The following is a 22,134-nucleotide window of genomic DNA, read 5'->3' as shown; positions in this document are numbered from 1 at the left end:
TTCCTAATTTGCTTACAGAGCTAGCGTATTAAAATCTACTATTATTCTACAGTTGTCTGTTTCTTTCTGCAATTCTATTAGAGTTCAATTTATATAGTTTGAGGCACTTTCATTAGGAACATAGATATTTTTATGGTTATGTCTCCTTTTTTAATGGATCCATTAATCATGAGGTAATGTCCTTCTTCATCTCTTAAAATGGTTTCTGTCTCTATTTTTTATCAGAAATTAATATTGCCACTCCTGTTCATTTTGTATTGCCATTGTTTTTGTTGTTGTTAAGTGCCATCGAGTCAGTTCTGACTCATCGCGACCCTGTATAGGGTTTCTGAGGAGCAACTGGTGAGTTTGAATAGTTCAGTATCACCAGGAGTCCTTGTATCACCATTACTTGATATAAGAAAACAGGATCCTTCAATATGCCGTCTACCTGACTGACAAAGACAAAAATAGATTCAAAATCAAAGGATAGAAAAAAACTATTATCAAGTAAATTTTTTAAACTGTATCATATAATTTTTTTCTATCCTTTGATTTTGAATCTATTTCTGTCTTTGTGAGTCATGCAGATGGCATATTGAAGGGTCTTCTATCCTTTGATTTTGAATCTATTTCTGTCTTTGTGAGTCATGCAGATGGCATATTGAAGGATCCTGTTTTCTTATCCATTCTCTTGACTGATACATTTAATCCATTTACATTTCATGTAATGATGGACAAGTATGGCTTAATCGCAGTCATTTAGCTGTGTGTCTTTTGGTGGTGCGGTTGGTTTCTTTGTTCCACATATTTTTCTGTGCTGAGTTCATTTGGTTTGTGCATTTTCTTGTCAATTTCTTCACTGATGTTGTTTTAATGTTTATGAAATCTTCATGGTTTTCTCTTTTCTTGATTTGATGTGAAAGTGTATTAATTTTCTTTGAGGCTACACTGTAATTTATTAATCTCTTCCCCAATTTAAATCAGTCTGTTTTATCTTGAAGTCTACTTGAATTCCTTACCCTTTGGGAGTGAGTTCTATAAGTATAATTTTCCCTCTTTTTGTTTGTAGTTGCCTTCATTATACATTGATAACCCTTGCTCATGTTTTCAGTCTTGTAGATTTGTAATACTTTGAATAATTCTATATCTGGATCAGATTCTGGGTGGTATTGCCACGTATGTCAATCTAAGGTTGTCTGCTGTTGTTAGTTCTCAGCCCAAAGGACTCTCTTTAGAATTTTTTTTAATAAATTTGGCCTAGTTATTACAAATGTCTTTAATTTTTGTCTATTTGGAAATGTCCTAATCTGATTATCATACTTGAGGGACAGTTTTCCTGGGTATATGAGTATTGGTTGGCAATATTTTCTTTCAGAGTTTTATATATTTCTCCCCATCACCTTCTTGCCTGCATGGTTTCTGCTGAGAAATCAGAACTTAATCTCATGGTTCTCCTTTGTAGTTAACTTTTCATTTTTCTTGAGCTGCTTTCAGGATTCTTTCCTTGTCTTTGATTTTGGAGACTTTGATTGGAATATGTCTAGGTAATTTGTTTTTGGGGGGAGGGGATCTATCCTCTTTGGTGCTCATTCAGCTTCCCAAATGCTTATTTTCTTGTTTTTCATGATACTAGGGAAATTTTCTTCCAATAGTTATCTTTTCTGTGCTTTTGTCTTTTTCTGTTCTGTAATTCCAATCACCCATAAGTTACTTTTCTTCATGTTGTCCCACATGAATCTGAGGCTTTCTTCAGGATTTTTTTCTGACTGTTCTTCTAGTTTACTAGTATTGAGAGATTTATCTTAAGCTCACTAATTCAAGCTTCCATTAATTCAAATCGACTCCTTTGTTCTTTCAATGTATTGTCCATTTCTGAAATGTTAGTATTAATCTTCTGAATTTCTATTTGCAGATTTTGTATTTTCTCCAATCCTATATTTATTTTGTTTTGTTTTTTTCCCCAATAGTGATTTCATGAATTCTTCACTGTTTCTCTCTGTCTGTCAATCACTTGGAGGTACCTTAACAACAACAACAACAAATATTATTCTCTCGAATTCTTTTTCAGATAGTTTCAATGCCTTTTCGTTCTCAAAAATGTTTTCTAGCTCTGCCTCTTGGTCACTTGGTTGAGCCACTCTGTCTTGCTTCTTTGTGTGAACAGAAATCAGCTGCTGCTTTCTGTGGTGTTGATGTATTTGTATTAAGTTGATGATTGTATGTTGGTATATTCTTAGGCACTTACCATTTATCTCCTGGTTGGTGTGATCAGGAGATGAGTTTGTACACAGTTTGCTGTTAATGCAAGTCAGTTCAAGATGCATTTCATTGATGTTGGTTGTTGTCACTGATCCAGTGTATAGCAGGTGGTATTGTCATTTTTCGAATGGGTGGATCTATAGAGGGTATGGTTGTGGCTGAGCTATATGGATACAGGTGAGGCAAGAAGAGAAAATACACACACAAGTTGTTGTTGCTATTGTTAAGTGCCACTGAATCGGTTCCCACTCATGGCAACCCTGTATTCAATTTCTGAGGAGCAGCTTGTGGAGCTGAACCATTAATCTTGAGGTTACAAGTCTACACATGAGAAGGTAAATAAAAACAATGAAAGAACAGCAAAAAATAAAATAGCAAACAAAAGGAAAAAAAAAACAACAGGCAACAACCAGAAAAATAATTCAATTCAAAAACCAAAGAGAGAAAAGTAGGAGAGGAAAATAATAAAAAAAGAGAAAAATAAGAAAGAAAATGAAAAATAAGAGAAATAACTAAATAGATTTACAGAGAGGAATGACTAAAAGGGAAAGAAACTAGAGAGTAGTTTAAAAGAAAGAAAAAAAGCACAAAGGGGAAAAAGAAAAGAAAGAAAGAAAGAAAGAAGGAAAACAGCAGCAGCACTTAGGAAACATAAGGGAAAAAAATGAAATGATTCCAGGTGCCAGGGTTGGTCCTGCTTGCTCCACACACACTTGGATGCAACTTTGACAACCCGAAGAGCAAGAGCTACCTTGGAAATATACATGATTGCCAACTGGCTATACCTCTGGTCACCTATAATGTGGCGTACTAGGAAAAATTTCACATCTTTCTCTCCACCAATAAGCAGTATGCCTCTTCATGATCTAATACCCTCTTGCCTTCAAAGTCACCTGTGAATGTTCAAGATGGACACACTTCACCTGGCTGGCTGGCACAGCTAACCAATCTCTTTTCTTTCTTTTTTGATTTCTCCACCTGCTTCTCCTAGTCTTCAGCTGGTCATGGCTGGCTGTGCAGGTCTGAAACAGGGCCCATTCAAATGGGGTTAATGATGTAGACAGCTCCCTCCTACTTTAATACAGTTCACAACCAATACATTTGTCTCCGGTTGCCTCCAACCACTGGGAGAGCAGTAGCTTTGTTGGGGGTGTATGTGGGAGGTGGCCAGCCTTGCCTCTGGTCAATCAACGGGGTGCAGGGAACAAGAAAAAATCTTCACCTTTATCTCCATGAGTCACAAGTATGTTTCTGTAACACTAATATGTTTTCTTGTCTCTGAAACCACTTACAAAATCTCAAGATGGCTGTGCCATGCCTGGTTGGCCAACACAAGTCACCAATCTCTCCTTTTTTTTTTTTTTACCACATCTGCTCAACTCTCTCTCTCCTAGTAAGCATTCAATCCACTTCTCTATCCCTTCATCTGAAGCTCAAAGTTTCAGGATTATGATTTACATCTGTTTCATTTGGTTTTTTGTATCTTTGTTGCTGAGAGTCCGTACAGCTTTCTGCCTAGTCTACCATCTTGCTGCTTCCTTGACACTGCCCATTTTAAGATGCCAAACGTAAATGTCAAATTATTAGGGATATAAGTGAAATGAAAGAATGTTTAATGCTTTCCTTCTTTCTTTCTTTTCTTTTTCGTCTTTCTGCTTTTTTTCCCTTTTAAATCACTCTCTAGTTTCTTTCCCTTTTATTCATTCCTCTCTGTAAACGTGTTTAATTATTTCTCTTACTTTTCATTTTCTCTTATTTTTCTTCTTTTATATCTACTTACAATGTTTATTAATTTAGTAAATTCCAATGTTTTCATATAAATTGCTATATTTAGAGATACTGCCTTCTTCCTCCACCCCTCTGAAATTTCAGGAAACACAACTGTCCAAGCTCCTTACAAGCAACAAAACATAGTATCTTGGTCATGTCTCTGGCTACTTGGAGCTTGTGATAGTTAATATTATGTGTCACAACTTGCTAATTTCCAGTTGTTCAGTTATATACTAATCTAGTTGCTGTCATGTGATTAAATAAGTTGACCTGGGGTAGATCAGATTGTTAAATTGTTAAGTGCTATCGAGTCAGTTTTGACTCATAGCGACATAATACTCCTGGCTTTTCCAGGAGCAGGTGGTGGGTTTGAATGTTGACTTTGCGGTTCAAACCACCCTTGTGGTCCAGTGCATGATTCTGCAATGCCACACTACAATGTAATGTACAATAATGTAATTACTTTCCATAATGCAATGTAACACAATGGATTAATCCATTGAGCTCATGCCTACTAAGGTGGATGCTAAATTGAATCATTTTTTAGTTATAAAAACAGTAGACTAACTAGAGTACACACAGAGATACATACACACACATGTAGGGAAAAACAGATAGCATGTGAGGATTATATACAAGCCAAGGAATACTAAGGAACTGAGGAATACCCAGGGCTACCAACAAGAAAGAAAAGAATCAACAGCCAACAATGTGACTTGGACTAATTTTAGCCTTTACAACTGTGAGAAAATAAATTTCTATTCTTTAAAACTACCCACTTATCATATTTGTGTTACAACAAGCAGTAGGTAAGTAAGACAGAGTGGTGCAACCCAGTTTCCCAGAGCACTTCCAGTTAAGACGCTTGAGACACAACTCTCCTTGAATCGGCACAAGAACTATCATTACAAGTCTCATCTTAACTTACTCAATTAAACAACATCTTGGAGTGCAGTGGCCCCATACAATAAACACTGAACTGTGAACCACAAGATCCATGGTTCGAGCCCACCAGCCACTCAGCGGGAGAAGGATGAGACTTTTTGCTCCCATGAAGATTTAGAGCCTGGGAAACTCTGTACAGGGTCACTGTGAGTCAGAACCAACTAGACAGCACTTAACACCAACATACAAATAAGATCTGGCCATAATGTCTTTTTTTTTTAAGTATGTTATTGTTTATCCTATATCTGTAATCTTTACAACACAACCATTCATTATATATATATATATAATTTTTTTAAAAATAATAATTTAAGAGGCTTGTAACAAAGACATCCCAGTTTTACAACCTAGAGTAGGACAATGGTTGAATGTACAAGGCAGCAGAAGGAAGGTTCTAAGGAAACTGAAAATAGTTAAGGAGTCCAGAAAAGTTCAAATAAAAAGGGAATACCAGAAACAACTAAAGTATAAAGAGAACATCTTTGTGCCAGTACTTTGGAAATGGTGAGGATTCCAATAGAGGAGAGAGGATAAATACCATTCTAAACATTCTTGGCATGATAATAACTCCTATCATTTACTAGGGGTCCCTGTGTGGTACAAGTGGTTAACATGCTTGGCTTCCAACCAATAATTGGAGGTACAAGTCCATCTAGAGGTACTTTGAAGAAAGGACTGGCAATTTACTTCAGAAAAATCAGCCATTGAAAACCCTGTGGAGCACACTTCTACTCTGACATATAGGGAATGGCCACGTGTTGGACTTCACTCACTGGCCACAAGGCTGGACTGGACTGATTGTTCATTGAGTCAGGCAGAGCCATAGACATATTCTGTAAGTAGCTCTTATTTCAGTCTCACAATAAAAACCCAGAGTTTGGTTATTACTAGCTCTACTACTGATAAATTTTTGAACTGAGGATCAGAGAAATAAAGGGTCTTGTTCAACATCACAGAACTAGCAAGTGATAGAGCCAGAACTCAGATCTGAAATGATTCTTTCCTGAGTCACACAGCAGCTGTTTCCTTTGGGCATCACCCTGATGCTCTCTGGGTGGTAAGCACATAATCTCTGAGCACAACTGTAGTTGAAGTTCCACATACCCAAAATAAATTCACCAACTAAAGGGAGACTATCCCATGGTATATCCAAAAGGCTGTCTGAAACATGCGTTGTATAAGATTTTACTTTATTTGTGTTTTCTCCTATCTTAAGTAATAATTGATTCTTATTGAATCATCACTTAATTTGATTCATTCCAAAACTGAACTATGATGGAGCAAACAAGGCTGCCTAAAGGTGCTCTCTGCCCTCCTGGCAGGGCCCTTGGTTTAATAACCACTGCATTATTTATATTCAGTTTAGGGGTGAATCATGAGATCACATACAGTCTTCCAAGATAAGAAACTTATTTTGAGAGGTCCATGGGTGCTGACTTCCTCTATGAATACTTGATGTTCTGGGGACCAATTTCACTCCAGTTCTGTTACGCTTTCTTAGGACACCACAGAAAAACGACAGGTTAGAAACGTGTTATTCTGCATCCACTTTGCTTTTGAAAATTGGGTGTAATCTTTTAAATTTAAGTTAAAGGCACCTACCCACCTTGTCATGCAGAAGGAAAAGGCTAAATTATTAAATATGCCTCAGGGAAGAGACTCAGCACATCTTCATTCAATATTAGATTCATTTTCATTATCCTCTAGAATTCAGAAAATTAGAAAGGAACTGCAGGGACTTTTACTGCTGTGAGTAAATATTAAAGTCAGGTGGAAACACTATCATAAAACACAACTGTAGCTCAGTAGAATGTGCAACAAATAGGAAATAAGACCATCATCAATTTGTAAGTCAAGCCTTTAAGACATCTAAGGGCCTAGAAGAGATGAGGGAATCTAGGAATATGGAAGTGACTCCTGGCATTTAGTCTTGTTTTCTGAAAGCTAATGAGTCACACAGCTCCCCATCCTAGTCTGTGTTTGGTAGTCTGGGCAATTACTTTTGATTCTGTTCTGTCCAAGCTGCTTTAGCAGTCATTAGGTCTTTTAAAGAGGAGTGCAGTGGCACTGTACGACAAGCACTGGACTGCCAACCACAAGGTAGGCAGTTCGAGCTCACCAGCCACTCTGCAGGAGAAAGATGAGGTTTTTTGCTCCTGCAAAGATGTACAGCCTCAAAAGCCCTTCTACAGGGCTGCTATGAGACAGAACCAACTCAACGGCATGTAACAACAAGGTCCTTTAGGAAATCCCTGCGTTGTGTAAATCTCAGAAGAAAGGCCACGTGATCTACTGCTGAAAAAATCAGTTACTGAAAACCTGACTGAAGCGCAGTCCTAGTCTGACACACAAGGGGTCACCATGAGTCAAAACTGGCTTAGCGACAACTAGAATAGTTTTTTGGTTTTAGTTCTTTTTAGGTTTGCTGCTGTGGGTAGCCAGTCATTCAAACGTGTACCCACCAACTATTAAGACTGAAAACAGGACTAAAGAACCCCAAGCCCTCATCTTCCTCAGAGAAGCCTTCAAATTTCAGTTTGTGACTACTCCTCATGAAGATAGCGTTGTTCAACTGGCACGAGAAGAAAACCCCATCATCATTTTCTGGACTAAGAACTTCAAGTTCCAAATCATGTCCATAGATGGATCTTCCCACCTGCCTTCTCTCTATACACATTTACCTCAGTCTATCAGCCATTTCCGTTAGCCAAATCACAGACTGATGGCCATAGCTCATGATGCCTTTAGCTCTTTTTTCTTTTTTCCCTGTACATTTAAATGTATTTTTATTTGTCAATTGTACTAATATAATTTATACACAATAAAATGCTCTTGTTTATGGTGTCAAGTTCGATGAGTTTTGACAAATGTATACAGCTGGATAATCATTAACACAATTAAGATAGAGGAATTTTCCTTCACCCCCAAAAGATTTCCTTGTGTCTTTTAGAAGTCAGTTCCCAATGCCACTACTCCAGGCAGCTACTGATCTAATTTTTATCACTGTAGGTTAGTGGTACCTCTGGTTCTAGAACTTTACGTAAGTGAATCATTCATGTTGATACTCCTTTCACTCCGCATACTAGTTTTGAGGTTACTAGTCTGTTTGCTCCATTACTGCTGAACAGTATGCACAGTATTATACTGCATGTTTCAACAAGCTTGTTTATGCATTCAATTGTCTATGGGTACTTGACTTGATTCTAATTTTTTATACTTACGAACAAAGCTGGTAAGAACATTTATGTATACATCCTGTTCCTATTTGCTACTGAGCTGGTTCCAGTTCATGGTGACCTGACAGATATAATACAAGGCACTGCCTGGTCCTGTGTTGTCTGCATGGATGTACGTACTCTGCTCTGCAGCTCAGCTGTTGAATTGCAGGAAAAAACAAACAAGCAAACAAAAGGCTAGACCACTACGCTGTGGCTTTTGTGTCAAGCCACCTCAGACCTATGGCTACATATGTTTTGTGTAATTATGTAAAAGTAGAATTGCTTAGTCTTAGTAGCGTTTTCTTTTGTTCTTTCTCTGTCTCCCTCCCTCTTTTTCTTTCTCTCTCCCTCCCTCTCTTCTTTCTTTCCTTTCTCTCTTTCAGTAATAAAAACAATAAAAATATATCTTCGTAACAAACTTCAAATCACCTAGCTTCCATTTGGACACTAAACAGGAAGTGCTGTCAAGACTTCTATCATGAGTTAAGGAGTAACCTACTACTGAAATGGGCACATGGAGTTCCTACTGGCAGAGTACAATCCCCTGAATGTCGGGGCTTTCTCTGACACAGGGAAGGGGTTCTGGGTTTGTTCTAGGAGTGGCTAAAAGGGAAAGTAAGAGGTGACTGATGGTCAAGTTTTGGCTGGGATGCCAAGTCCTACTTAAGGAAGCCTCCATGTCTGTAATGGTGGGTTAAGGGACCAAGCCCTGGGTCAATCCAGGCCCAGGAGTCTCAGGCAATCCTGCAGCTTTGCAGGAAACTCTGCTCTGCAGCTCAGCTGTGAGTTGCAGGAAAAAACAAACAAGCAAACAAAAGGCTAGAGTGCAATGAAGTGTCTGGCAAAAATTAATGTGCAAGAAATCTTCAGCATTACAAATAGTTAAGTATGGAAAATTCCTTTAATGTTCTAATTGCGCTTTCTCATTTGATTATAATGATTACTCATGGCTTTGGCTAGATTAAATCAGTTATAGTCAACTAAATGCATATCAAATGTACATAACTCTTAGCCTGTCTTCTTTCCCTGCAACTAACTCCTCAAAATCCCAGAGGGGATTTTCTAATTCATCATCAAAGAGAGATTAAACACTGATATGGAAGTTCAAAAATATGACTGTATAATTTTAGTTTAAATATACATGCTACATAAAAAATAAACAAAAACTTTCTCCGAGTGTTAAAAGTTTGCAATAGAACCTTATAAAAGGCAAAGAGCATTGGGAAAATCATTAACCACTAGCTCACCAAGAAATCAAAGTCTTATTTCATGATCAAACTATGTGAACACCAATCATCTTGTTGCTGCCCCAAAGCACATTTTTATTGTTCTAAGTCCTTTTAAAAAACTGAATATTAAAGAAACATTTAGAAAATAAGGAATTCACAAAAAGAAAAAATAAGAGATAAAGTACTTTTACAAGGCAACTGACCCATATGTTTTTTGAATCTTTTAGCTTACTGTAGAGACTTGTATAGTGTTTCCTTACACCTGAAACAAGGTGGTCAAATCAGTGCACTGTCCACTTGACAGAGACCTCCATGACCACAGACAATATAGGAGGTAAGGATTCCAGTTTGAGGTCTCCTAGTTGTAGCAGGACTCTGTGAAGCAGGACTGCCTTAGAGGTAACTTGGCTGCTACCGTTCACAAAAATAAGCAGAGACATACAATGTCTTCTTAACGTCCAATTAATTTGACATGCTTGCTTGTTTCTTACAAACCCAAATACACAGAAGGTGGGGAAAACAGAAAGTGTGCTGAACTAGAAAGTAGAGTCCTTGAGCAAATCACTTAATGTGTTTCTTTGGTTTTTCATCTATGAACTACAGGAATAAGTACTTAATGCCAAGAAGCTAGGTCTGGTCTTCCTGATCCTAGGCCACCCATTAATATCCTATCCTTCCCACCCCCTCAATACACAGGGTAGACAGGGATGGGCAACTTGGACACTGACTATCCAAAATGGGGGGCTACAACAGCAGGAAGTGACTGGCTTACAAGCTTTCAAGAGGGAGCCTAGATCCAGAGGGCATGGAGTAAGGTAGAATCTCCATAGAGCAGTATCCATCTGTATGGGTGGGCTTAATGAAAGGAGATGGGGATGACTCTCATGTGGAACAATAGTGAATAATTGCTATTAGTACAGACTGTGAGAGTTGGAAATGTAAAGGTAGACATTTTGTAGCAAAAGGAGGGGAATGGTTAACTTTGCAGTCCAGGAGTGGAGGTCCCTGGGACTATCAAGGATTAAAAGTGCAATGTAGGACCCTACCCAAAGAAGCAGTGACACCAGTGATGGAGGCAGAGACAATGACATGGAGAGATGGAGCAGCTGGGGACTCTAGACGCAGAGAGGGAGAGGAGCTGTGTGCTGACGACCGGGGGGCAGGCTTGCAAGGTATACCCTTTGGTTGGTTGATGATGCATGGAGGGTATTGTAACCATGGCAATAAAACAATATACGATAGGATGAATGTAAAACTAATGTTCTCCCATGTAAACTATCACATAATTCACAATAAAACATTAAAAAAAAAAAATCCTATCCTGGGGCTTCCCCTTTGTACAAAACTATGGCTCTGCCCTCCAGTAGAGCACAAGTTATTCATGTCAGACGCTTCACAATGTCTTAACTTTCTCCATTTTATAATCTAGGGGGGAGGAGTTAATGGGACATTTCTATGCTTGTAAATTTTATTTTTGGAAGATAACAAAAAATATACTAGGGAAATGCTTCAAGAGAGCCATGGATACAAATCCACCTGATATATGTAGTCACTGCACAATTCCTTCTACAAGACTATGTCATCATTTTTGTTAACTTCTTATTGTGACTTGGGTGAAGGTTTACAGAACAGATTACCAGTTTTATTTTACAGAACAGAATTTTTAAACAATTCGTACACATTTTGCTTATGCTCACTAACTGCAATCCTCACAATGAAAATCACTTTTTCCACTTTCTTCCTGTGTTTCCTTTCCTTTTTTTTTCTTAACCCTTTGCTCACTGTCCTTTGGTAAACACAGCCCTTTTCATCTCAACTGGTTGATTACTCTAAGGTGTATCTCACTAGTGTTTCTGTTCCCCTTATAGACCTGTCTATTGTTTGGCTGAAAATTAAGCTACAAGGGTGAGTTCAGTTCCAGACCTAAGAAAACGACCATAGTGTCAGGGGTTCCCCAGTCTCTGTTCAACCAATAAGCCTGGTCTCTTTTATGGTTTTTACTTTCATTCTACATTTTCTCCAACCTTGTCAAGGACAATCTATTGTGATCTCTTTCAGAGCAGTTGGTAGTGGTAGCCAGGTACCACTGAACTCTGGTCTCAGGGTCAGAGAGATTTATGTTTGTGTGGTTCATTAATCCATTGGACTAATTACTTGCATGGATCTCCTATTTTCGACACTCTTCTTTCCTCCAGATAAGGAGAGACCAACAGTGGCACTTAGATGGCTGCCCACAAACTTGTGGCACTGTAGGACAAGCACTGGACTGTGAACCACAGGTCAGTGGTTCACACCCATTAAGTGCTCCTCAGAAACTCATGGTTGCTATGAGTGGGAATCTATTTGACAGGACTTAACAACAACATGGATTGAATTGTGTCTCCTAAAAAGATACGTTGAAGTCCTAACCCTAGGATGTAGAATATTCTTCATAAACTGTGTTGTGCCAATTGACTATGCTCCTGAGCCTTTAGGCCCAGTGACTCATTCCCTCAATGTTTTTAGTTATGTCTAAGGAGCTCTGGTAGCGTAGTGGTTAAGAATCGAGCTGTGAACTACAAGGTCAGCAGTTCGAAACTACCAGCTGTTCTACAGGAGAAAGATGAGGCGTTCTGCTCCTATAAAGATTTACAGCCTTGGAAACCCTATCAAGGGTCGCTATGAGTCAGAACTGACTCCATGGCACACAGCCACCACCCAGAAGTTTTCACAAGTTTGCCGTGTTCTCCTTCATATTCATGTACATATTTCCAGCAAAAGTAAATACTTATGTACAAATATCTTCTGTCAAACTGCATGGCACACAAGGATGCATCTACCTAACCTTCTCTCTCCTTCACTTGGAGCCAGACTTGCATCTGGTTAAAAGATTTTCCCAGCCTTTTCCAACTCCTTTCCTATGATTTCCTTTCATGTAAGCACTTCTCTTAGTAACATTCTTGAAATTTAATCCCATCTTGATGTCTACTTCTCAGAGGTTCAACTAAACACATTAGTCCTTCACTTACTTATCCACTTCTTCATTCATTCAAGACATACTTACTTAACGTGCAGAGTGCTCCCTGGAGGCCGAATGGCCAAACTTCATCTATCATACTTTGGACATATTGTCAGGAGGGGCTAGTTGCTGGAGAAGGATATCATGTTTGGTAAGGTGGAGAGTCAGAGAAAAAGGGGAAGACCTGCATCGAGATAGACTGGCCAAATGGCGGCATCGATGGAGTCAAGTGTGGTAACAGTAGTGAGGTTGGCCCAGGATTGGGCAGTGTTTCGTTCTGCTATGCATAAGTTCGCTATGGGTCGGTACCAACTAGATGGCACCTAACAACAACAACATTTCTGGCACTTTGTCTTACGCGCCAGGGAGAACAGTAAAGGAGACAGGAAAGGCCCTTATGCTCAAATCCCTCACCCTCATTGGAAGAGCTGCTTCCTTTCTTCAACTTTGACTGTATATTAGGCTCTCAAGTTAAGAGCATTTCCCATGTCCAGTCTCACCTGCTGTTCACAACAACCTGAAAGAAGCTATTATTTTTATTTCACAGATAAGGAAACTGAGACTTAGATAAAGTCATCAAGGCCTTCTCAGAAAGTGACTGTTGTTGTTAGCTGCCCTGGTTCACAGTGACCCCATACACAACAGGATGAGAGGCTGGTCCTGTATCATCCCCACATGAGTCACTGGGAATCAGACTATGATGATCCATAGGTTTACTTTGGCTGACATTTGGAACTGGTCCAATAGGTCATTCTTTCTAGTCTGCCTTAATCTGGAAGCTCAACTGAAACATATTCAGCCTCACACAAGCCTCCACTGACAGACGAGTGGTGTCTGCAAGAGGCACACTGTACACAAACCACACCAAGTGTCTAGTATGGAAGGTAAGAATATTGCCTATGAATTACAAGTGCCAAGAAGTGATGGGGCCACACTGTTTAATTCCAAAACTCATGTTTTCAACCCTTGGGCTATCACACACCTCCCCCCATTTGGGTGGCAGTTCTCTGCATCCTCCACCACCACCCTCCTGGAAATTATTATACAATTAAATTGCCGATTTCCCCAAAGCTGGCTTCACTTCTTCAATTTAAATTTATGAGGGCCAGGAAAAGCATTTATGAAAAAGGAAACTCAAGTGTTTCAGAGAATTCACAGCTCCTATACGTTGCACTGCGTGCTAATGTGTCAGGCTGCAAAGTCGTTTGAACTGCAAGGTTGGTGGTTCAAGCTCATCAGTGCCTCCTTGGAAACCCTTTACAGGGTCACTATGGGTCAGAATTGACTCAACGGCACTTAACAACAACAATACTTTGCCAAAGTCAAGTTAATGATGACATCATTTAACCCAAGCAGAAGAAGGCATCCCTCTCCTGGTGAGTTTCTAACTCATCTTCACTTTTACAAAACAGACATGAGAAGACAGCCCAATCCCCTTGACTTCTCGGTGTTTATTCCTGATCACAGCCCAGCGCTGGCAAATTGATGGCAGATGGTCACATACATTCCAGGCTTCTCTATGAGGTCACCCAGGAACCAGTACACACGGACCACCACCATCCCTCCAGTCCCCCCCTTTACATCAACCCATTAGTGTCAGCTGAGAGCACCCTTCTGAATACACATGAAAACTCATACCATGCTCTCCAAGGTCAGCTGTGTTGTCCTCTACACGGGGTTCAAGTTCCACCAGGTTCAGGGAAGGAAGGAGCTGAGACTCAAGTAGAGTCTTTGAAGTTGGTTCATCCAATTCCTGGCAGAAGGTAATCAACAATTCAGGAGAAGCTAACAGATGGAAATAGCCCTGTCACAAATGAAACAATGTTCTTCTTCGAAAACTGTTTGGAAATTAAAGCCTCTGTGTATGGTGCTGTGGGTTACTGTGCTGGACTGCAAAGATGGTTTGAACCAATAGGTCAGCAGTTTAAGCTCACCAGCTGCTCCTCAGAAACTCTATACAGGGTCACTGTACCAAATTGACAGCACTTAACAACAACAATCCTCTCTCTTAAGCCTATTTCCATCAAGGCTATTTGGACTCATAGTGATCCTATTGGAAAGAGTAGAACTTCCTCATAGGATTCTAAGACTATGAATCTTTATGGGAGAAGACTGCCACATAGCTCTCCCAAATAGCATCTGGTGGGTTTGAACTGCTAACCTTACAGTTAGCAGCCCAACACTCAACCCACTACATCACCAAGGCTCCTTTAAACATGATAAAATTTTAAATTAAAGGAAGGCAGCTGGGGACCAGGACTAAGGAAAGCAAGCAAATGAACAAGGTGCAAAATTGAAGGTTGTTGCATAAGTGAAAATGAGTACTTCCTTACATTTGGAACCCAGGACATTCTCTAACCTTATTCTTGGTGGCCTTGCTCACTTTCTTCATCTCAAAATGGAAGGTTCTGGTTTGAGTGACTTCCAAGGTCTCTTGTTGTACAAGTTCTGTGATACTATGAAAGGCCTCCTGGTGGTGCAGCGGGTTATGCATTGTGCTGCCCCCCCACAAGTCAGCAAGCCCACCAGCTGCTCCATGGGAGACAGATGATTCTGTCTGCTCTTGTAAAGATGTGACATCTTGGAAACCCTAAGGAACAATTCTATTTTATTCTATAGCGTAGCTCTGAGTCTGAACTGACTCAATAGGAGTGGGTGGGTGATTTTATAAATTGCAATTTCCTAAAAGAAAGACATCTAAGAGGCCACAAAAACTAAAGGTTTCAAACTAAAAAAAAAAAAAAAAAGTCAAACATCTCCAATATATTAATAGCTATTTCAATCAACTATTTTGCCTTTTTTATTTTCCTTTTTGTATATGTGTGTATTTGCAATCGAGAACTGGTGCTGAATCAGCCTGTTTTCCTTGATAAATAGCTTTCTTGGTGAACAGCTCCAAGAACGTCTTCTTATTAAAGGCAGAATGGAAAGTTGAAACTAATCTGAAAAGAAAAAGTAAAATGAAGACCTGTCATGCTGTAGTGAGGAATTTGTGAGAAAGCATCCTTGCATTATTTTTTAAGAAGTCTTCTTCCTGGACTGTATAATAAGTATTTAAGGAGGCAAAATCAGTTCCAAATATCAAAGGTGCACCGATGCCACACAGAATACTTTTAAGAACAAAGAACAGAGGGTGTGTGAAATGTGTCTTTATATGTATTTCAGATACTATTTGAAAAATAAAAACTTGGACCCTTAGTTGACTTTGATTTGCTGTGGGTCTCTTTAAAGAGAACAGAACAAAATTATTATAATTGCTTCTCTTAGAAAGAGAAGGGCTTGATTTGATCTTGGATTCCCATCACCATGTCACATAAAAGGGCCTGGCATCTACATACTGCTCAGAGAACTCCACTTGGGGCATCAGCATAAACTCCACTTGGGGCATCAGCATAAACAAACATTTATGCTACAGCATAAAAGAAAGTCTGAAACTGCCTTGTCTATTATAGAATCGAGTTGTTTTTAAGCTACCATCCTTTAATGAAACGGTGCCAAACATGATTTCAATTCCACATGTGATGGTCCTTCAAGATTGTTAAGCCCAAATTCTGTCAAGCAGAAAATGCCTGCAGAAATAAAAGGCTCTGTCTGATAGGCTCTGAAAACAAAGCAAGGATCTCTAAAATCCCTCAAAGAATTTTCATAGTATGTTTCAGAGGTGACATAGCAAATCCCTCATCTTCCCGTAACTCTGATCCTATCTCCTGCAACAGCATTTGAGATATAAATTATGTGTTCAGTTCTGCAAGAGAGAAGAAAGATGCATCAGGAAGAAATAAAATCACAAATTAGTGTATTGGTAAAAGGGGAAGAGGTACTCAAAAATGGGTAGAGCATCTTCCTTTCCGTCTTCTGGTCCTTCTTTATCATGTTTCTTTTTAACCTCTTCCATCTGGTTAGTCCAATTTCTTTCTTTTATTTCATCTTTTCCAGTTCAATGATACCTTTCCCTGAGATGTTTAAAACCCTCCAGTTCCTCTGCAAAGTGTTTTCTGCTTCCTGTTTTCTTTCTCGTTTGTTCTCTGAATATCATTAGATCTGCCTCATTCTTATGCCTGTGAATATGATTAATCTTGCCTCTTCCCTGCCTGGTCTCTTCTCTTCATCCTCTTCCTGGGGTGAACAAGAAAGCCTTCCCTCAGGTTGTGCCTCCTTTTTGTCTGTCCCTATTAAATGCTTTTTTTTTTTCCTACAGAGATAAGAAAGCTTCTTCATTGGAAGCTTTTCCAAGTACTCATTCATCTAGGAGGTGAGCTGCTGCTTTCAGGAGTCCTGGTTTCCATCCCTTATTAATCAGTGTGACCCATGGACCCGCAGCATCAGAATCACCAGGGAATTTCTTAGGAAACCAGTATCCCTGGCACCTCCCTAGACCAAGTGAATTAGAGTCTACATTTTCACAAGATCCATAAGCGATTTGGGTACCACACTGAAGTTTGAGAAGTACTATTACTGTGTTGTTGTTAAGTGCCATTGAATTGGTACCAACTCACAGAGACTCGTACAGGGTTTCCAAGGAGTGGCCAATGGGTTTGAATCGTCAACCTTGAGGTTAGAAGTCCAGTGCTTATCCTACAGCACCACACCAGGACTCCAGTACAGACCATTAAGAATTTGGAAGAGGGCCAATTCTGGATGTGAGATGTCAAAGAGGGGTTTCCTGAGGAGAGGTGACAATTGAGAGAGAGGAAGTGAAATACGAACAATGGGATACCCAGGGGGAAATGGCAGGTACGGGTACCGCTGCACAAAAACAGACTGCACAAAAGAGGTCAAGAAACTGGGGCGGAGTGAGCAACCTTGTTTGTGTGACTGAGTCAGTCAGAGAAAGGGCATCATCTTAAACAGGACACTCAATTCCATAAAGAGGACATTAAAAAGCCAAGTAACTGTCTGAAGCATTGCATGTCCCTAATCAAGATGCAAATTTAGGAAACAAGCGAAGACAAAGCCAGGGCTCAAAGATGTGGATGATACTAAGTTTTAGCAGAGCAAAGAATATGGCAAGGCCTCTGCCTAAGATGGCATCAGACATTTCCCCTCCTGACTCCTTTGCTCCTTGCTGATGGAAAGGGGGTGTAACTGCAAAGACTTGCAGAAGTTACAATTTGGGCATTCATAAAATTCATATACTCTTGGTGAACTGTGCCAAGACCAGGACATTCTGTCAGACTCCCATGCTTTGTGTGATGTTGCTGTTGTTGCTTAGTGCTGTCAATTCATAGCGACCCTGTACAGGGTCTCCGATGAGCAGCTGATGGGTTTGAACTGCCAACCTTATAGTTCACAGTCCAGTGCTGCTCGTACAGCACCACAACACAAGTCCACTCTGTGTGACAGCATAAGGCTAACAAAATCTCTGGAAAATCTGCCTGATTTATGGTCTCAGTTACTGAAAGTTACATAAAGTTACTATTCTCGAAAGAGTTAGAGTCTCAGAAACCCTATACAGGGTCACTATGAGTCGGAACCAACTTGGCGGCACACAACCACCACCAATCAAAGTTACATCAGCTCCCCCAAAGAACCCTGATTTGTAGGGGTGACAGGACCTCCTACAATACAGTCATATAAAATTATAATAATTACATCAGATATAAAAAAAGAACACAAAAATGATTATTTTGAAGGGTTAAAGAAGAAAACCAAAGAGTTCACTGTTAGATACTAGCATTTTAAGATCATACTTGAAAATAAATTTTTATATATTTGCTACATGATAACTTCAAAAATCAAGTCACTTAGATTCATGAAACAAAATATTACCATGTCTAGACTTCTTAATTTTCAATCCTCAGGAGAAAATCACATAGAGTCAGGAGTCTCTGAGTATTCCAGAAAAAAAAGTCCCATTTTCTACCAGTTGACTGAATAAGTAGCTTATACAGATTAACAAGAGGTAGCATATATTCAACAGGTAATGATACTGAAGGAAGAAGTCCAAGGTGCATTGAGGAATTGACAAAGAACAAAGGCACCAGGAAATGATGGGATAAAAATTGAAATCTTACAACAAAGTGAGGCGGCACAGGAGGCACTCACTCATCTATGCCAAGAAATTTGGAAGACAACTATCTGACCAGCTGATTGGAAGAGATTCGTATTTATGCCCATTCCAAAGAGAGGTGACCCAACGGAATGAGGAAATCATCGGACAGTATCTTTGATATCCCATGTAAGTAAAGTTTTACCAAAGGTAACACAGAAATGGCTGCAAGTTTACATTGACAGAGAATTTCCACAGGTTCAAGCCAGATTCAGAAGAGGCTGTGGAACAAGGGTTATAATTGCTAATGTCTAATGGATCTTGGCTGAAAGTAGAGAATACCAGAAAGATGATTACCTGTGCTTTATTGACTATGCAAAGGCTTTTGATTGTGTGGATCATGACAAGCTATGGACAACATTAAGAAGTATGAGTATTCCAGAACACTTAATTGTGCTCAAGAGGAATCTGTACATGGATCAAGAGGAAGTGCTTCAAACAGAACATGGAAACACTGAATGGTTTAAAATTATGAAAGGCGTGCAAAAGCATTGTATTCTTCACCATACTTATTCAACCTGTATGCTAAGCAAATAATAAGAGAAGCTGGATTAAATGAAGAAAAACATGGCATCAGGATTGGAGGAAGACTCATTAACAACTTGTGATATGCAGATGATACAACCTTACTTGCTGAAAGTGAAGAGGACTCAAAATACTTACTGATAAAGATCAAAGAGCACAGCCTTTGGTATGGATTACATCTCAATGTCAAGAAAACAAAATTCCTCACCACTGGACCAATAAACAACATTCTTATCAATGGAGAAAAGATTGAAGTTGTCAAGGACTTCATTCTTCTTGGGTCAACCATCAACACACATGGAGCAGCAGTCAAGGAATCAAACGACGTATTGTACTAGGCAAATCTGCTGCACAGGATCTTTTAAAGTGCTGAAGAGCAAAGATGTCAGCTTGAGGACTAAGGTGTGCCTGACCCAAGCCATGGTATTTTCAATAACCTCATATGAGTGTGCAAGCTGGACAGTGAATAAGGAAGACTGCTTTTGAGTTATGGTGTTGGAAGAGAATATTGAGGGTGCCAGGGGCTGCCAAAAGAACCAACAGATCTGTGTTGGAAGAAGTGCAGCCAGAGTGTTCCTTGGAGGCCAGGATGGCTAAACTTCGTCTTTCATTCTTCAGACCTATTGTCAGGAAGGACCAGTCTCTGGAGAAGGATATCATGTTTGGTAAGATGGAGGGTCAGAGAAAATGAGGTAGACCCACAGTGATATGGATTGGCAAACTGGCAGCATCAATGGGCTCAAGTGTGGCAACAATTGTGAGTTTTGCCCAGGATCGGGCAGTATTTCGTTCTGTTGTGCATAGGATCACTATGAGTCAGAACCTACTCAATGGCACCTAACAACAACAACATACACCATACACTTGGACTCCTGGTGTGGCGCTGTGGGTTAATGTGCTGGACTGCAGAGTCAGTTTGAACTTCAAGGTCAGCAGTTCAAACTCACCAGCTGCTTCTTAGGAATCCTATACAGGATCACTATGGGTTGGAACTGATTCAACAGCACATAACAATAACAATATACATTTGCCTTGCTTGTTAAAAGAGACGAGACTTGAGACAGCCAAGCAGAGGCAGTGACCCAGCTCCAGAAGCTGTGGAGCAGTGTGCCTGAAGGGAGAAGTGTGACTGATTTTTCATCTTTCACTTTTCATTTTTCATGTATCTCCCCTCTTCACCCTGATCACGCCCTCACAGCACAGCCCAGACACCTTCAGGTAGGCAGGAGCACACCCCCAAAAGGGTCCAGCATTGCACCTATAGTTTTCCAACGGCACAGAGAAGAAAACCCACAATCTGCTTCTTATGACGTTTTGACCCTGGGGTCCTGCTGCATAGTTTACCTAGGCAGAACCCTTTGCACAGCAAAGGCCAGTGAACAATGTCAATAACAATTTTATTTTTGTTTTTGATTGTGGTTTCTGACTCTGCTTTTATACTGTTTCTGTCTTTGGTCCTTTTGGCCTCACTCTTCTCGCAGGGGTGGAAGCTTTCTCCCCCTACCTTACCCAAGAAGAGACAGCAACTGTACCCATATAGTAAAGTTACAAGCATACCCTGTAGTACCTAACAAGGTATTAGGTACTACAAGAACCTGGACAAGAACCAAAACCAGCTGCTAGGCATTACATGTGAAAAGGGAATCCTATTTTCAGATCATATCCATTAGGAGACACTCAGCAAGCTTAACAAAAAGCAACATACATCCATTTAAGCATGAAAAACTCACATAACTGTTGAAAATGCCCAAGAAAACACAATTAAAGATATCAACACATGTCCAAAATAAGAAAAAAAAAAAAAAAGTAACTGAGACAAATGAGCTGGAAGCACACACAGACTTTCCAGTAGAAGAGCAGACTCTGGACCTGCCTGAGAAGGAATTCAGAAGAATAATATGGAAACAAATTCAAATGTTCCATAAAGGGGTGGAGGAAAATAAGGAAGAAGTCAGCAAAGTGCTACCAGAGCAATCAAACAAGGTAGATATGGTACTGGAAACAATCCAAAACTTGCAAAAAGAAGTCCACATGATTAATAATAAAATGTCAGAAACGGACAATACACTGAAATGGGAAAGGAGCAGAACTGAAGAGATGGAAGTCAGAACTAGAGAGCTTGAAGACAAATCTCTTAATACTGCTAAGACAGGAGAGCAAGTAGAAAAAAGGATTAAAAACTTGAAGAGAATCTAAGATTCATGCTGGATAACATGAAGAGGAATAACTTAAGAATTATTGGCATTCCAGAACAGGAAGAATCACATAAGTCCACAGAAGGGATAGTTGAAGAGCTACTGGAAGAAAATTTTCCTAACATCTTGAAGGATTAGAAGATAAACATTCAAGAAGCTGAAAGAATCCCAGGAAGGATAGACCACAAAAGAAAATCACTGAGACATATCATAAACAAACTTTACAAAATCAAAGACAAGGAGAGAATCCTAAAAGCAGCCAGGGAAAAGAGAAATGTCACCTACAAAGGCAAGCAAATCAGATTAAGCTCTGACTTCTCAGAAGAAACCATGCAGGCAAGAAGGCAATAGGGAGACATATATAAAACCCTAAAAGAAAAAAACTGCCAACCAAGAATCATCTATGCAGCAAAACTGTTAAATGGTGCAATCACAACATTCCAAGATAAATAGAAGCTAAGAGATTTTGTTAAAGCCAATTCAGTGCTTCAAAACATCCTAAAGGGAGTTCTTTGGAATGAAAACCAGTAAGAATGGACAACAACCAGATATCGACAGATGTGGAAACACCACCACGTACTCGGTCGATGGACAGCGGAATTCAGAATGGAACAAAATTACAACAATGAATTCAGAGGACGTGTGAGGCCAAACAAAGATAAAAATATTAACAATATTAAGTAAGGGAAAAATATAGGAACAGAGTTCCAGGTGGTGAGGAGGTTGAGTACATGGCAGCACATAGACTGTCTTAAACGCAGGGAAAACTTATCAGACTATAAGGTAAGCCCAAATAAATTTAGTACTTCACAACTTACCATGAAAATGAAAATTCAAGGAGAACAAGGAAACATTAAAACAAAGAAGAAACTGACAAAACAATAGCACAAAAAACAAACACAACACAAGAAGCCATGCAGAACAAAGGAACAAACAATACTAACAAAAACTTAACATAATGACA

General features: G+C 39.6%; 1 protein-coding gene across 1 annotated transcript in view; it reads right to left on the bottom strand.

The window, feature by feature from the left end:
• Positions 1–22,134, bottom strand: part of NEK11 (NIMA-related kinase 11) — a 436,844-nt gene that overhangs the window by 222,107 nt on the left and 192,603 nt on the right. Inside the window, exons 11-13 of the mRNA XM_006846637.1 lie at positions 20,416–20,420; positions 16,482–16,580; positions 14,040–14,154 (exon numbers count right to left, since the gene is read on the bottom strand). Of these exons, the coding sequence (XP_006846700.1) occupies positions 14,040–14,154; positions 16,482–16,580; positions 20,416–20,420 (219 nt within the window). The remainder of the gene's footprint in view (positions 1–14,039; positions 14,155–16,481; positions 16,581–20,415; positions 20,421–22,134) is intronic.

Source organism: Chrysochloris asiatica, unplaced genomic scaffold (assembly GCF_000296735.1).
Source record: "Chrysochloris asiatica unplaced genomic scaffold, ChrAsi1.0 scaffold00028, whole genome shotgun sequence".
Taxonomy (NCBI): Eukaryota; Metazoa; Chordata; class Mammalia; order Afrosoricida; family Chrysochloridae; genus Chrysochloris; species Chrysochloris asiatica.
Note: the sequence above shows the minus strand (reverse complement) of the source record. Positions and strands in the feature narration are given on the sequence as shown.